This window comes from Protopterus annectens, chromosome 1.part0 (assembly GCF_019279795.1).
Source record: "Protopterus annectens isolate FY-2018-M chromosome 1.part0, PAN1.0, whole genome shotgun sequence".
Classification (NCBI taxonomy): Eukaryota; Metazoa; Chordata; order Ceratodontiformes; family Protopteridae; genus Protopterus; species Protopterus annectens.
In genome coordinates, this window is record NC_056725.1 from 1158163412 (window position 1) to 1158178645 (window position 15234).

Consider the following 15234-nt stretch of genomic DNA (forward strand, 5'->3'; position numbering starts at 1 on the left):
TAATGTTCCCACAATTCTCATTTTTCCTGTGTAGTTTGCTCCTTCCCTTTTCTAAAGATCCCAATTCCAGTTGCTTTATCTCAGTTATGATATTCAATGCTTCTAGTAAAATTGGTTTAGATTGATTGCCATTTACTAGTAATTGCTTTTTTAGCAGCCACCATAATTAGACTCAGCAAGCAGCCACCATAATTAGACTCAGCAAGTCCTTATGCTCTAGGCAATTCCAATTTTATATCACAGCTCAAACTTTGTTACACCAGTTTGCTCACACAGCATCGCCGACAAGTAGTTTGCAGGGAATCTTTAAAGCCTGCCAATTCATTATACTCCCAGAAAATACTCCATTACCTCTTTCTTCCCCATCGCACCTGCAACACTTGCTGAGGAAAAATTCTTTGGAGTCTACTTGGGGTAGAAAAATACCTATGTAAACACTTCCAAGCAAAGATCCTAAATCTTTTAGACTTTGCTGCATATTTGGGAGATGTACATAAATCCTCCATTGTTACTTTTTGAATTGCATATCCAATCTCTCTTCCCAATCCTTTCCTCCTTTGAATGATTCTTTAGTTATCATGCAATATTTTATACGTTCTACTAATTATTCCTTTCTTAATGGCAACTTCTGTTCTAGATTCTACTAAAAACTCTACAACTGCTGGTCTTTCAATTAGAACCCCCCCCCATTTATTTTTCTTGACAGGGAAGACAATTTCTAACCTGCAGTCCAAATAAGTTCTTGGTGTTTTCCCATTCTATTACCTTTTCCCCTCTAGTTATTTGCTCCTAATATCTTGTTTTTTTTATGCAAGTTTTCGCCAATAAATTCCAGCCCCTCTTGCCTAGTGTCTGCATCATCAATTGCAGTCATCCCTCTCGGCAAAGTCTCCTTTCTCCATTCCCATGTTGGCTTAGTTCTTAGAATACTTTCTCCTACTTTATGAATATAACATTCTATATGGATTATTATTCTCCTTCTCGTTTCTTGGGCTTCCCCGTTTCATCATCTCTTTCCACTTTGAATTATAGTTTTCTGCTTGTACTATGCATAGGAGCCTTAACTGTACTGCTCTGAAATACCCCTTCAAAATCGGGTAATCCCAATCTGTCCTAGTCTACTGGAAGAATAAGCGTATCCCACTTGACTCTTGCTGCCTTCCCCTCCCAGATCAAATCCTTCAGCTCTTTATTGCTATCCACAACTTCTCATTTGGTTGATAAAAATATGCCTTACATGTGTATAAGATTAAAGGGACTAAACATTAACTGCTTATATCTTGCTATCAATATCTTACTATCAATATCCATAACAGAACTTCTATTTTCTCAGTTTTTGTATGATCTTTTGTTTAATCTCTTCCCACATATCCTCAGTTTCAACACCGGAATCAGTTTTAATCCATACTACTAAATACTTAATTTTGTCATGTTCCCATAAGCATGGATATTGCTGAACCAATTTGTATGTGGGTACGTAACTTACCGCTGTCTGCTTTGGATTCATTAATTTTGTATCCTGGGAAAAAAACTGTCTCAATATGTTCCACAACACTCTAGTGTCCCTTTCTGGCTTTGACAGGTATAAAATAATGTAATCTGCAAACAGGGCCAGCTTTCACTACCATAGCAATTATATCCTTGAATTTCTGAGTCCCTTATTTTATTTGCCAATGATTCTAAATAATGCAAACAACAAAGGGGAGACAGGACACCCCCTGCCTGGTTCCTCTGCTCAAGCATAGGTTATCAGAGAAGACCCTGCTCACTTAATTTTCACCTCTGATCCCACATATATCCTCCTAATCAACCTTATAATTTTATCAGGGAATGCAAATGCTTCCATGTCTCTACTCAGAGTTCCAGCTTATTCTGTCAAATGCTTTCTCTGCATCAGGACCCACCAACAATGGTATTTTCTTACATTCTGCTTCCCTCTGGATCATCAGTGTTCTGTTACTGTCAAATGTTTGCTTCCCCTCCACACAACTTCACTGATCCACATCTATCAATTTTGGCATCACTTTTGACATTCTTTTAGCCATTATAGACAAACACTTTATAATCATGGTTTAGTAGTGAAATGGGCCTGTACAAAGCTGGATCTAATGGACAGTTACCCTTTTTAGGTACTACAGCTACCATCTCTTTCTTCCAGGATATTGGTGCTTCTCTCCTTTTCTTAAAATACTGTTAAACAAAACTTTCCAGATCAGTTTTTCCCTCCAAACTTCCAAAGGAATACCACATGCAGGTTGGTTACACATCTCCATTTTTATCTCACCTCTTCCTATCCTGTTAGTAGTCAAGCCTCCTCTACCTTTAACCTTGGCATATTTAATTCTTCCATAAACATTTCTATTTGTACCCCTTCTGTATTTCCATTTTTCTCTGTTTTATACAGACTTTCATAGAATTGATGAACTATTTCTAATACTTTTACAGGATCCCTTGTTATAGGCTCCCTAAACTTGGTGACAAGCCGCTTTCTACTTTCTGTTGCTCAGGTTGTTGCGCTAAAAGTTTTTGTGCTCTAACTTTATTACTAAAAAAAGTTGCTTAACAGTAATCTTTCTAAAATCATGCAGACTATCAAGGCAATCCCTTATTTTCTGTTTAGCATCCTGCAGTTGCTCCTCGTGTTCTGTGAGATTCCCACTATTTTGCAATACTTTAACAATTATCAGTCCTATAAATAATTTTCGTTACTTCTTAACCATATCTACCTTTCTTTTATTTCTACCCTGGTTTAAACTTCACTTTAATTTTATCCCACTCCCTAGCTAAGTGGTGTCCCACAAGGCTCAGTCCTGGGACCTCTCTTGTTCGGTATATATTTCTCGGCAGTACAGGCCAACACGGAAGGACTGTGGCTGACCAAGTTCGGAGATGACTGCAAACTGGGCGCCATAATCAACTCTCCAGCCGACACAAGCATCCTCCAAAAGGGCCTCATAGAAACAGACAACTGGTGCCAGAGCCATGGCCTCAAGCTAAACGCCAGAAAGTGTACAGTCATCCCCTTTGGCAAAAACAAAGTGCCCACAAATTACCACATAGGTGGTAATCCATTAAGTATAGAAGAAGTCATTAGGGACCTGGGGACCCAAGTTGATAGCAATCTCTCATTTGATAACCACGTGGCCAAAGTGGTTAGAAAAACATTTATATAGCCCACCTAATCATGAAGGGATTCACATCTAGATCAGGGGAGGTCATCGTGCCTCTTTACTCATCCCTCATCAGGCCCATAATTGAGTACAATGCTCCTTTTGGGATGTACCTTACCAGACACCTGCTGCAACTGGAAAGACCCCAAAAGTACCTCACCAAGAGGATCAAAGGGCTCAAACAGATGCCATATGCTGCTCGGTTAAAGAAACACCGGCTCTACTCAGTGGCATACCGCCTGCTCAGAGGCGATCTGTGCCTGACGTATAAAGCCATGTCCAACCCGGAATTAATGGACATGCTGCACCTCAGAAAATCCAAATCCCATCGAGCTATGCGCTCGAGAGACTTGAACCTCAGCACTGAAATAAATAGGACATGCTGGAGGGACAGATTCATAACCCAGAGGCTCCCTTCACTCTGGAATAAAATCTCAGTCCAGGTTAGGCAGAGTCCCACATTGACTCTCTTCAAGAGGAATCTTGATGAGTGGATGGGAGATCGTAGGTTTACCCCGGCTATCACTTCTGTGTCACTGTTAGATAGAGGCACAGTATACTAACCCCAAAAAAAGGCATAGAAAAATTAATTTAAAATGGGTGGCGAAAGCCAAACACACTCTGGCTAGGCTTATAAATGCCCTAGGGCAGATAGCCTAGTATGAACCTATGAACCTATATATTTTCTAATAGCTGCTGAATAATTTCCACTACCCATTCCTTAAAGTCCTCTCTTTTTAATAGACAGGTGGGAAATCACCAGTGTCTCATTTTTATTTCATTACCCTGTGTTTTTATTTTAGCTATTATTGGTTCCTGATCTGAGATAGTTATTGGGTGTGTATTAAGACCTTCAATTAAATGCACATGTTCCTGTGAAATATAAAATCTGTCTAGCCTAGCCCTGTTTTTGTATCTTGGGGAATATGTAAAATTCGCTCCAAACTCCTAGCACTGAATTCACATCTTCTATGCCAAATACTTTCATAACTTACTTCAAAAATCTACCCTCCTTTGTTATATTTTTTTCTCTTCTGGGCCCCCCAGACACTTCTTCACGGTTGCAAATCAAATTCCAGTCCCACCTACAAGTAATATTCCTTGCTGAAAGCAGATTATTTCTCCCAGAATTTTCTTAAGCTCCATTAGAGCAGTTTTTGGTGGAATATAAATACATAGCAGTGTAATCCTCCTTCCTTGCCAGTAGCCTCTTAGTACTACAAATCTACCATTATTGTCTTTTTTATCCTCTTCTATTACTATTGGTGCTCCTCTTGCAATTAATATAAGTACTCCTCTTCCTTTACCACAGGTATTCCATTGAATAACCATCTTGAAAACCTTTATCAAATTCACATGTTCAGTTCTTTCCTAGTGTGTCTCCTATAGCATAGTATTTGCACTCTACATTTTTAATAGTTCACTACTCATTCTTTTTTGTATTTATCTGTCAGACCATTACTGTTTAAAGACAGAGTCATATACTTGAGAAATTATTATTCCCATGTTTTATGTACAATGGCTTTTTTGTTAAATGTCTAGCTTTCAAGTTAAATGGATGTACTGTTTAGCAGGTTGATCTTTTATACAGTTGCTTCGTCATCTCCATTTGAGCCTATGGCATCTTACATAACTATTTTACCGAAAACCCACAACCAAATAAAAAAAAAAAAACACACACCCAATAACCCCTAAAACCTATTAACTTAATAGCACACAAAACTATGTACATCTATTATTGAAGTTTTATCCTTCTAATAGGAACAAATGTTCCAAAATTACAGCTACACAAACAGCCTTGAGCTAACCTAAAAGAAATGTTACCATGCTAAGAAGCATGGCACAGCCTGTGGTGCTACTCAGTGCTGTCTGGTTTTGTCTTATCTTTATAGCTATCTCAGATGAGAAAACACTTGAATGCTTTCAGAAAACATTTTCTCCAAGCCATTTGTCTTTATCAGATTGTCTGCTACAATCATGAGAACCAGACAGAACGGTTTACTAGAAAAAAAGACTTATAGTTTTCAATATTCTTTTCATACACTTGCTTTCTCTTAAAACTTAAGACATTAAGCTAATGACCTTAATCCAGTCATTCCCCTATGCAAGAATGAGAAAAAGCACACATTTTTCTTTTGTCATGCTCTTTTAACCAGATCTTTTTTATTACTATTACACTGCAGTGCATACGTTTCTTAAAACTGAATGAGAAAGAAGGGAATAAGAAAAAAACAGGAGAACCTATTTACATTAGTGTACACCATTACACTTAAGAACTGAAAAACTAAATGTTACTTTTTAACATGCAAATAAAATCATGCAGTATTTAAATAGTACTATTAAGAAAAAAATGCGTTTTACTTGGTTAACTTTCTCCCTCCTCTTCCCCTCTTCTCCTGAGTATTTTTCTGAAAATTAACAGATTAAGTAGGGCATATGCTTTAGAGTCCCCTACAAGTTTAACAAAGTCCAAACAAATCCAATATTTCCAGATTTTCTTGTTCTATTCCTATTCATCGCCATCTCCCAAATCCCATATCTGCTTCTTTTCCAACATACTCTCGGATTCTCCCAGTCAAGTCATGTGCTCCGCCCCCTCTTTCAACCATTTTCCCTTGGAACACTAGAAAAGCTTTTACTGGCACAGTGTCTTTGTGGTCCTTATTAGAACAAACAGAATATCCCTTCTGTTTCACAGCTCACTTTTTATTGAACAAACTTTTGCATTTCTTCCTTAGCATAAACTCCAAAAAATGATTTTGTCCCTCCAGGGAAAAATATTTTTAAGATAGCTGGGTACAACAGTTTAAATCTCATGCATGCTTCTCGACATTCCCCAAATAATGGAATAAATTTAATCTTCTGCCTGGAGTACAATGAGTAGTCGTTCTCTGCAAACACTCTACCGTCTTCCACTTTTAGTACTTTATCCTTCTGCCACTATTTTGTCAGAATCAATTCCTTCTGTTGGTAAGATTGCATCTTTACTATTAAAGGTCTATGTTGTTTTCTCATAGCCAGGTTTGGAGGATACACATGATATATATGCTCTTTCAATTAACAATTCATGTTGTGGAACACCAGTTCAGTTGCTTATTTGTGCTTTCATAAAATTAATACAGTCTTCCAACTTCTCCAGTATAGCCGAAAATCTCAGTTTTTCCTATGTGCTATTTCCTCTAATTCCATTTTTTTAAACATCACTTCTTGCGCAGTCTCATTCAGCCAGCCTTTTCTTCATTTCGACCTTTGAGTTTTACAGTTTTAGCACCTTATCCGAATACCTGTTTAAAGGTTCTTCCTTTTTTCCAGCCTTTTATTGCTCGAGTTGATATACTCCATCAGTGTTTCATTTATTTTACTCAGGTCTGTGTGCAGTTGCCTTATAATTTCCTCTGACTTTGGCTGAAGAGCAGCAGCAATCTGTGCAATTATGTCCACTTTTTCTTTGCAGGTTGATATCACTAATTTCTCACCTACTTTAACAATAAGCTTACCTTCTGCATTTGAAGCTATCTTTGATAAATCTCATGCCCAAGAGGTATGTCAACTTTTTTTTTTTATTTTATTAGGAGCTACCTTCTCTTTCAATGATCGGTTTCTTCAGATCCGATTTGGATGAAGCCCTTTATGAATGCCTGCCCTGCTCTCCACTTTTTCAATTTGTATTTCAGCAATTCAAAATGATGCTTGCAAAAAAAGAGTTCTGTGCTCGTCATTGTAGTACACTGGAACTGGCTGTATCTTCAGTTTTTCTTTTGAGGGACTCTAAATACAGAGTAGCCAAGTTAAATATAAGTTTTCCATTTTTTTCCTAATGTCCTGTGACATTAGAATCGGAATATATTTACACACACACACACACACACACACACACACACACACACACACACACACACACACACACACACACACACACACACACACACCAACAGAATGTGACTGTGAAGCACCCCCCCACTAAAATGATGTTTGCAAGTGTTATGAAATGTAATAAGTGCTGCTGTGCTAAAGTATGACTTTTTGTGGTTTTAGATATTCTGCAGTGACTAATCACATGTTGGTGAAAAGAGGTGCAATTAAATCAGGGTAGATTTCAAAGCAAAATGATGTGACTAGTAATCTTAAAAGCACTGTTCACCCTACCACAAGAACACTTGCAGACTCCTGAGAGGAGGTCATAAAAAATTATCTTTGGTAAAGTGATCGACATAACAGTGAAAGCACTAATACGCCAATGTTATGAACAAAAAGAATGAAATTAATAGTGAAAATAAGAGTGCCAGAAGCCAAACACACAACTGCAATTTAGTAGAGCGGCTAATGGGTTCAAGAAGCAATAAGAACAGAGCACTTGTCAACATAGGTTTCACAGGGGTTTCTGTATGCCCACATAAGTGCACACAAGTCACAACGAATCAATACAGACTGTTGCAGGAGAAATCAACTGCTAAAGAAAAAAAATGACTGGATCAGGTGCTTTCCGTGGCTACAAACTTGTATTTTTATACATTAGCCAAAATAATTCTCCGGAAGTTTGATTATCAGTTGCTTTACTGAAATACACATCATAGGTGAAAAGTCAGTCATGTTCATCATGAAACAAGCATCACCAGAAGAAAATGGTGTTACCAGTGAAATAAGCTCAGTAATTCCGGAGATTAAAATATAAGCCTATTTTCTGCAATGATGCATTTTACCTGTTATGCAAGATTAGCAGAAGTGAAAAGTACAGTTTTGTACCTACCATAAATGTAGATGTTCGAAGATCCACATTGCTGCAGTCATAACCTGTGGGTAGTCCGCTGTCCTCGGTCGGCCCGAATACCAAAGTGTTAGGCTGGCGTCGGTCATGGTCGCTCAGATCTGACGTCAGTACGCCGTGGTATTAAAGCGCATGACCGACGCCATATCCTCAGTCTTTCTTGCCCCAGATGTCAGAAGGCCTTAAAAAGAAAGGCCATAGCCAAAAATAGAAAAATACCCAATCACCAAAATAGCAACAATAGATACACCACAAACCACACAACCACCCCAAACTACAGAGGGAAGGAGGGAGGGTAAATTAGACTGCAGCAATGTGGATCTTGAACATCTACATTTATGGTAGGTACAAAACTGTACTATGTTCTTCATCTCACATTGCTGCAGTCATAACCTGTGGGTAGAATCCCAAAGCAAAGGTAAAGGGAGGTTGGTAAAATCAGATAGCATTAGGAGCTGCTAACATGCCCTGTAAAACTGCAGTGGCAAACCCAGCCCTAGATTTGGAATAAAGAGGAAGATGGTAATGTTTAGAAAAAGTGTGCACTGAACTCCAGGTAGCTGCCTCCAAAATATCCTTAGTAGCTACTCCCCTTAAAAAAGCAGTAGAAGTGGCAGTAGCCCTAGTGGAATGAGGTCTGATTCCAGCTGGAACCTCCTTGCCATGATGAGAATAACAGAAACCAATGCAATGTCCAATCCACTTAGAAATAGTTTGTTTTGAAACAGGTTTTCCTTGAGATCCCAAGGCAAAAGAAATGAATAACTGTTGGGACTGCCTGAACCCTTTAGTTCTGCTCAAATAATAACGTAACTGCCTGTGAATGTCCAAAGAATGCAAAATGTTCTCCCCCTTATTTTGGGGATCAGCATAAAATGTAGGCAGATGAATAGATTGGTTTAAGGCCACATTAGAAACAACTTTAGGCATAAAAGTAGGATTAGTACGTAGTGAGACCCTATTCTTATGAAATATCAGGAAGGGTTCAACAGCCATTAGAGCCTGTAATTCAGATACCCTTCTAGCAGACGTAATGGCCAACAAAAAAGCAGTCTTCCAAGACAAAAACTTCAACTCTGAAGTAGCTGCAGGTTCAAAAGGAGGTAATGTGAGCTTTTCCAACACAAAATTGAGATCCCAGGAAGGAGTAGGAGCTCTGAGGGGTCTTATGTTCTTTGCCCCTCTAAGAAATTGCTTGAACAAAGGGTGAGAGAATAATGGTGGGTCACAGTCATAGTGAGCAGAAATGGCTGCAGCATGAACTTTTACAGAGGAGAAAGACAAACCCTTGTCTAATAATTCTGTAAGATACTGAAGTGAAACACTCAAATTAGGCATTGAAACATCAAAGCTCTTTGTTTTGCTCCAAAGAAAAAATCTCCTCCATTTATCTGCATAAACTTTCCTTGTACTAGGCCGTCTGGCCTCCAAAATGACATTCAGAACTTGTTGAGGAAGCTGCGACCCCCCAGGGTCTAAAACAGAATACGCCAGGCTGTCAGATGCAGGGACTGAATCCTGACATTGCGGAAATGATTGCTCGCCTGGGACAAAAGGTGTGGAATTAATGGCAAAGGCCAAGGAGGCTCCCGTACCAAAGTCCTCAGCAGAGGGTACCAGTGCTGCCGTGGCCAATCTGGAGCTATCAGAATCATGCAAGGCTTGTCCTGCCTGACCTTTAGGAGCACCTTGGGAAGGAGAGGCAGAGGGGGAAATGCATAAACGTGAAGGTTGTTCCAACTGAATGATAGAGCATACACTTTCCAAGCTTTTGGGTGAAACAGCTTTGTGCAAAACTTTGGCAGTTGGTAATTCAGTGGAGAAGCGAACAGATCTATGTCTGGAGTCCCCCATGCCACCGTCAACTGTTGAAAAACCTGAAGATCCAATTTCCACTCGTGGGGATCCACCATCTGTCTGCTCAAAACATCTGCTAGGGAGTTCTGTGCTCCTGGCAGAAACCTTGCCTGAAGGGTGAGGTGCATACTGAGAGCAGTCTCCCACAAAATCATAGCTTGTCTGCAAAGAGGGTACGAATGGGTACCCCCCTGCTTGTTGATGTACCACATGACTGTTGTGTTGTCTGTCTGAATCAACACTTGTCCTGGGTGAAGTAAATCCTTGAAAGCCATCAATGAAAATTGGACTGCTAACATCTCCTTCATGTTGATATGCAAATGTTGTAGTCTGGCAGGCCACGTGTCTTGAACCCATTTTCCATTGAAGTGTGCTCCCCAGGCCATGTCTGAGGCATCTGTCGTTAAGATCTGACTCGCCTCTGGTCGGGTCACAGAGAGTCCCTTGTTTAGGTGACATTCCTGAGCCCACCACAAAAATTCCTTTTGGATGCAAGGTATCATCTGAATGACAGTGTCCAAATCGTGGCAGTGTTGAGTCCATACGCTTTTGAGATACCATTGTAGCTTCCTCATGTGCAGTTTGGCATTGGGAAGCACCAGAATACAAGATGCCATGAACCCCAAGGCTTGAAGGACTGTCCTTGCAGTCAGCCTGGACCGTAGAGACAATTGTTGGAAGTAAAGGGTAAGATTTCTTTGTTTGTCCGGGGTCAAAAATGCCATCTGAGAAGCTGTATTCAGTCTCACATCCAGAAAGCACATGTCCTGAGAGGGTACTAGACTGGACTTTGTTTCGTTCACAGAATACCCTAGGCATCTTAATACTGCCATAACATACTGTAGTTGAAGTAACTCGACTGTCTTGAGCCAGAATCAGGCAATCATCCAAATAAGGATAGATTTGTATTCCCCTTAACCTTAAGAAGGCTATCATTGGTGCCAGGACCTTTGTGAACACCCTGGGCGCAGTAGATAAGCCAAAGGGCAATGCAGAGAACTGATAATGTAAAGTCCCAGCCCGAAAATGCAGGAACCTCCTGCAGCTGTGCCTGATAGGAATGTGAAGATAAGCCTCTTTGAGATCCAGAGTTACCATCCAGTGATCTTTGCCTAATAGAGGCAGAAGTTGTTGCAAAGTTAACATCTTGAATTTTGGAATGTCCAGGTATGTGTTGAGAATAGACAAATCCAGAATTGGCCTCCAAGTGTTTCCTTTCTTTGGTACAAGAAACAGGCGAGAATAAAATCCTAGGCCTACTTCTGACGGAGGTACCCCCTGGATAGCCCCCATGCTGAGAAGTAAAGAAATCTGTTTGTGAGCCTCCACCTTTTGCTGAGAAGGAACGTCTGGCATGCCTTTGAAAGGAGGCAAGGTGTGAAAATAAAACTTGTAACCTCGAACTATAATGTCCAACACCCATTTGTCCTGAGTGACGAAAAGCCAATTTTTTCTGAAATGTGCCAACTTTCCTCGCAGAGGAGCTGCCAGACAGGAGGGATCTGGCAGCTGGAGATACAGGTCATTGGGTCTGTTTACGAAAAGGCTGACCCCTGCCCTCACCTGAAGATTGTGCAGGGGAACTCCACGTCCTAGGCCGAAAAGAACCTTGAACATGAGCTCTGCCCCTACCATGTCTAGATCTGCCCCTAGACTGTAACTCAGAAGGATAAGCCCATCCCTTAGTAGGCCAATTTCTGCTAAACTTAGGGGGCTGCACCTGTAAAAAATCCTTAACTGTTTGCATAGACTTAGCTTTGTCTTCCATTTTCTTCAAAACTGACTCCACAAAAGAACCAAACAGAACTTCAGACTGAAGGGGAGCATCCAAAATACGAGCTTTAACATGCTCTGACAAATTCTGATCCTTAAGCCAGGCGTGCCTACGAATAACTGATCCAGTGGCAGCCACCCTGGAAGAGGCCTGAAGAGCATCAAAACCACACTGCAAAGAATGCTTACCCACCTGATCAGAGGCATGAACTAAATCCTGCAATTCCTTACACTCAATGCCCTCTGCCAAAGCATCTACCTTAGATTTCAACTGACTGAGGAGAAAGTTCTGGTACTTCAGCATATGAAACTGGCAATTCAAAGCCCTCATTGCTAGAGTGGAAGAGGTATACACTTTTTTACCCCACCTATCCAAAGCTCTAGAATCTTTATCCATAGGAACTGGATTCTTTACAACAGAAGCCCTGACTCCCTTAGGTCCCTGGCTAATAGTTTCTGGGTCAGCTCTCGGGCTTTTATACAAATATTTATGAGCCTCAGGCACTCTGTAATACCTGTCAGGCTTGACCGGGGCAGGAGGCAAAGAATCAGGATTAAGGGAAGCCTCAGAGAAAACATCCTGAACAACATCCAAAACAGGGGGTATAGCCAAGGGCCTATGCTGTGGTAAAAACAAAAATTCCCTAAGTCTCTTTCTAGAGTCTGAGAAATCCTGACCTTCCCACTTAAAATGCTCTCTCATGGAATGCAGGGTTTCAGAAAAAGAAAAATCCTCCGGGGGGGAAGCAGAAGGACTAGAATCCTCTGCATCTGAATCAGAATAAGGAGGAAAATCCTGAATGTCTTCAGCCGAAGACTCAGAGTAATCTGAGGAATGCTCCAATCCTTCCACCTCTGGCTCTACCCTAGGCCTCTTATCTGGCGGGGGCAAGGAACCCCTGATTAAGGTAATTAAATCTTCTGCCATTTTCAGCATATGCTTTTTAGGTACCTTAGAGACAGAAGTAGAAGGCCTAACCACCTTATGCAAAGGAGGGACTATAGAAACCTGAGAGGCCCCCTCAGCCTGACCCGACTCCTGAGAGGCCACATCCTGCAAAACTAAAGGCTTTCCCTGAGACTCAGCCGAAACCTCAGCTGGATCCACAGATTCCACCGTAGTTTCTAAAGAACCGGCGTCCGTAACGGACAACTCATCCTGCTTGGACTTTAACGATTTTTCCTTACGCTTCTTAGCGGTAGCGGGCGTCGGAGGATCCGACGGCATATTGTAATTACACCGCTTACCGAAGACAAGCCTAGCACAGTCTAACCTGCGTTTAATGGTGCGCTTATTAAATCTAGCACAAAAGTGACACCCGACTATGTCGTGCTCAGGCCCCAAGCAAGGAATACAAAGAGAGTGGTAATCCCTATGAGGTATCTGTTTCCCACAAGAAATACAATTATTCACTTTTTCTGACATCCGGATTTAACTGAGGCAAAAAAAGACAAAAATATTCCCCAACGGGGTACTTAGCCCAACTTGGTCTTCGGTCTGAAACTCAGAATACGAAAATTTCAGGACACCGAACGGCACTTGCAAAACGCTGCTTCTGCTTCGGACCATGCGGCAAGAAAGACTGAGGATATGGCGTCGGTCATGCGCTTTAATACCACGGAGTACTGACGTCAGATCTGAGCGACCATGACCGACGCCAGCCTAACACTTTGGTATTCGGGTCGACCGAGGACAGCGGACTACCCACAGGTTATGACTGCAGCAATGTGAGATGAACATCATCCACGTCCTGCATTTATATGTTACAGTTTGTAAGCAGAAGAGCAACTTTTTCATCAGACTTACAAGGCTGTAATCTTTAACACTTCTGAAGTCAGTCCTATAACTACTACACTTGTTTTCAACAGGTGTTGTATGCACAGATTTTAGGGATGAATATACTTTTACCTTGCTTAGATTAAAATGTTTCTGCTGTAAAACTAAACAGTCATAAGCAGTTTACATTAGAAAAACAAACATTTACTCACAAGCTCAGATGACCAAATTCATCCTGGAGAGCCAAAAGGAGTCCAGACAAACCTTCACTGGAGGATGAAGACAAAGGATGGGAAGTTACTGGCCTGCAAATCCTTTTCCCTTGAGACTTGAACTCAGAAACTGGACCAGTCGTTTCATAATTATATGTATCATAATGCTTCAGCGTGTGCATGACACTTTGAATATTTGCAGTTACAGAGTGACTCTGGCTTGTTGACTGTTCAAAAACATATGATCCAATGAACATGAGCAGATGCAAAAAAGATCAGTGAAAAACAAGGTTTTGTTGCAAATTAGAATTATAACTTAACATGAACATTTACAGTATTCTAATTTTATCAAGCCTGAAATGAATAGTAACTCTTTAGTCATTGCTGCACATCATACCCTGCTTATCTTAAGATAAGAGTCTGAATTTTTCAACTTTCATAACATTTATCCATTCTGACTTAATCCTAGGCAATAACAGCTAAAAACTGCTGACAGAAATTAGAAAAATCAGGATTCAATAAAGTTACAGAGCTTTATGTTAACCAACCCTTACTTTAACTCTCTTAAATACATTTAAAAGTTACAAAAACATTTTAAAGGAACTTAAAGCAGAAAAGCGAACGAATAAGAAGTTATGTACCTACCATAACGTTCCATGTTAGTTATCTTCTCTCGCCTTCTTTCTTGCTTGATGGGTTCGGAGCCGATCCCTCGGCTCCGACTCGGCACTTGCTAAGCTCGAGAGTCACTTTTACCAGCTCGAGGCAGCCCCATATCCCATGATGCAAGGCGGTAAGTACCCAGATCTCGTTTGATGACAAAGGGCAATAGCACCAAGCAAAAAACACTTCCCAAAGGAAGAAAGAAAACTTACAGGATGGAAGAAGGACCAGGTCTGAAAGGTCTTCAGCATAATAATTTCTTATAACAAGGTCTGTCCAGGCCAGGGGGAAGGAGGGAGGGTCAAGAAAGAAGGCGAGAAGACAACTAACATGGAACGTTATGGTAGGTACATAACTTCTTAATGTTAAGTTGTCAATCTCGCCTTCATTCTTGCTTGATGGGACCGCGTCCTAGCACCTCTATCCTGGGTGGCTCAATGGAACAGACTCTTGAGGACTGTAGAGCCAAAGCTGGCTCTGTCCCTGGAGGCCAAGTCCAATTTGTAATGGGAAACAAAAGTGTGAGGAGTGGCCCAAGTGGCCGCTGCACAAATAGTGTCTAAAGGAAGTCTAGCTTGAAAGGCTGTAGAAGTAGCTAAGCTCCTAGTTGAATGTGCTTTAGGTTTTGAGCACAGCTGTTTTCCCCTGAGCAGATAAATTTCAGAGATGACCGAAGAAAGCCATCTGGACAAGGTCACTTTAGAAACAGGAAGGCCTTTTTATTATCCGCATAGGAAACAAAAAGTTGATCAGATTTTCTAAATTTTTTGTTCTGTCCAAATAATATCTAAGTTGACGGTGGACATCAAGATAATGTAGCTTTTGTTCAGCTCTGTCTGAATAGTTTGGGAAAAATACAGGAGATCAATGGATTGATTCAAATTGGTCTTTGAAGCGACCTTAGGCAAAAAGGTTGGATTAGTTCTCAAAGACACTCTGTCTTTGTGAAAAACCAAATAGGGGTCGAACCGATAGAGCATGAAGTTCAGACACCCTCCTGGCGATGTAATAGCCACT

The 15234-nt window shown here is 40.8% G+C and overlaps 1 protein-coding gene across 4 annotated transcripts in view; it reads right to left on the bottom strand.

The window, feature by feature from the left end:
* CEP57L1 (centrosomal protein 57 like 1) overlaps positions 1-15234 on the bottom strand; it is a 971979-nt gene that overhangs the window by 221117 nt on the left and 735628 nt on the right. For all 4 annotated transcript variants that reach the window (XM_044065279.1, XM_044065261.1, XM_044065253.1 and 1 more), the window contains exon 9: positions 13555-13781. In XM_044065279.1, coding sequence (XP_043921214.1) covers positions 13555-13781 — 227 coding nt within the window. The remainder of the gene's footprint in view (positions 1-13554; positions 13782-15234) is intronic.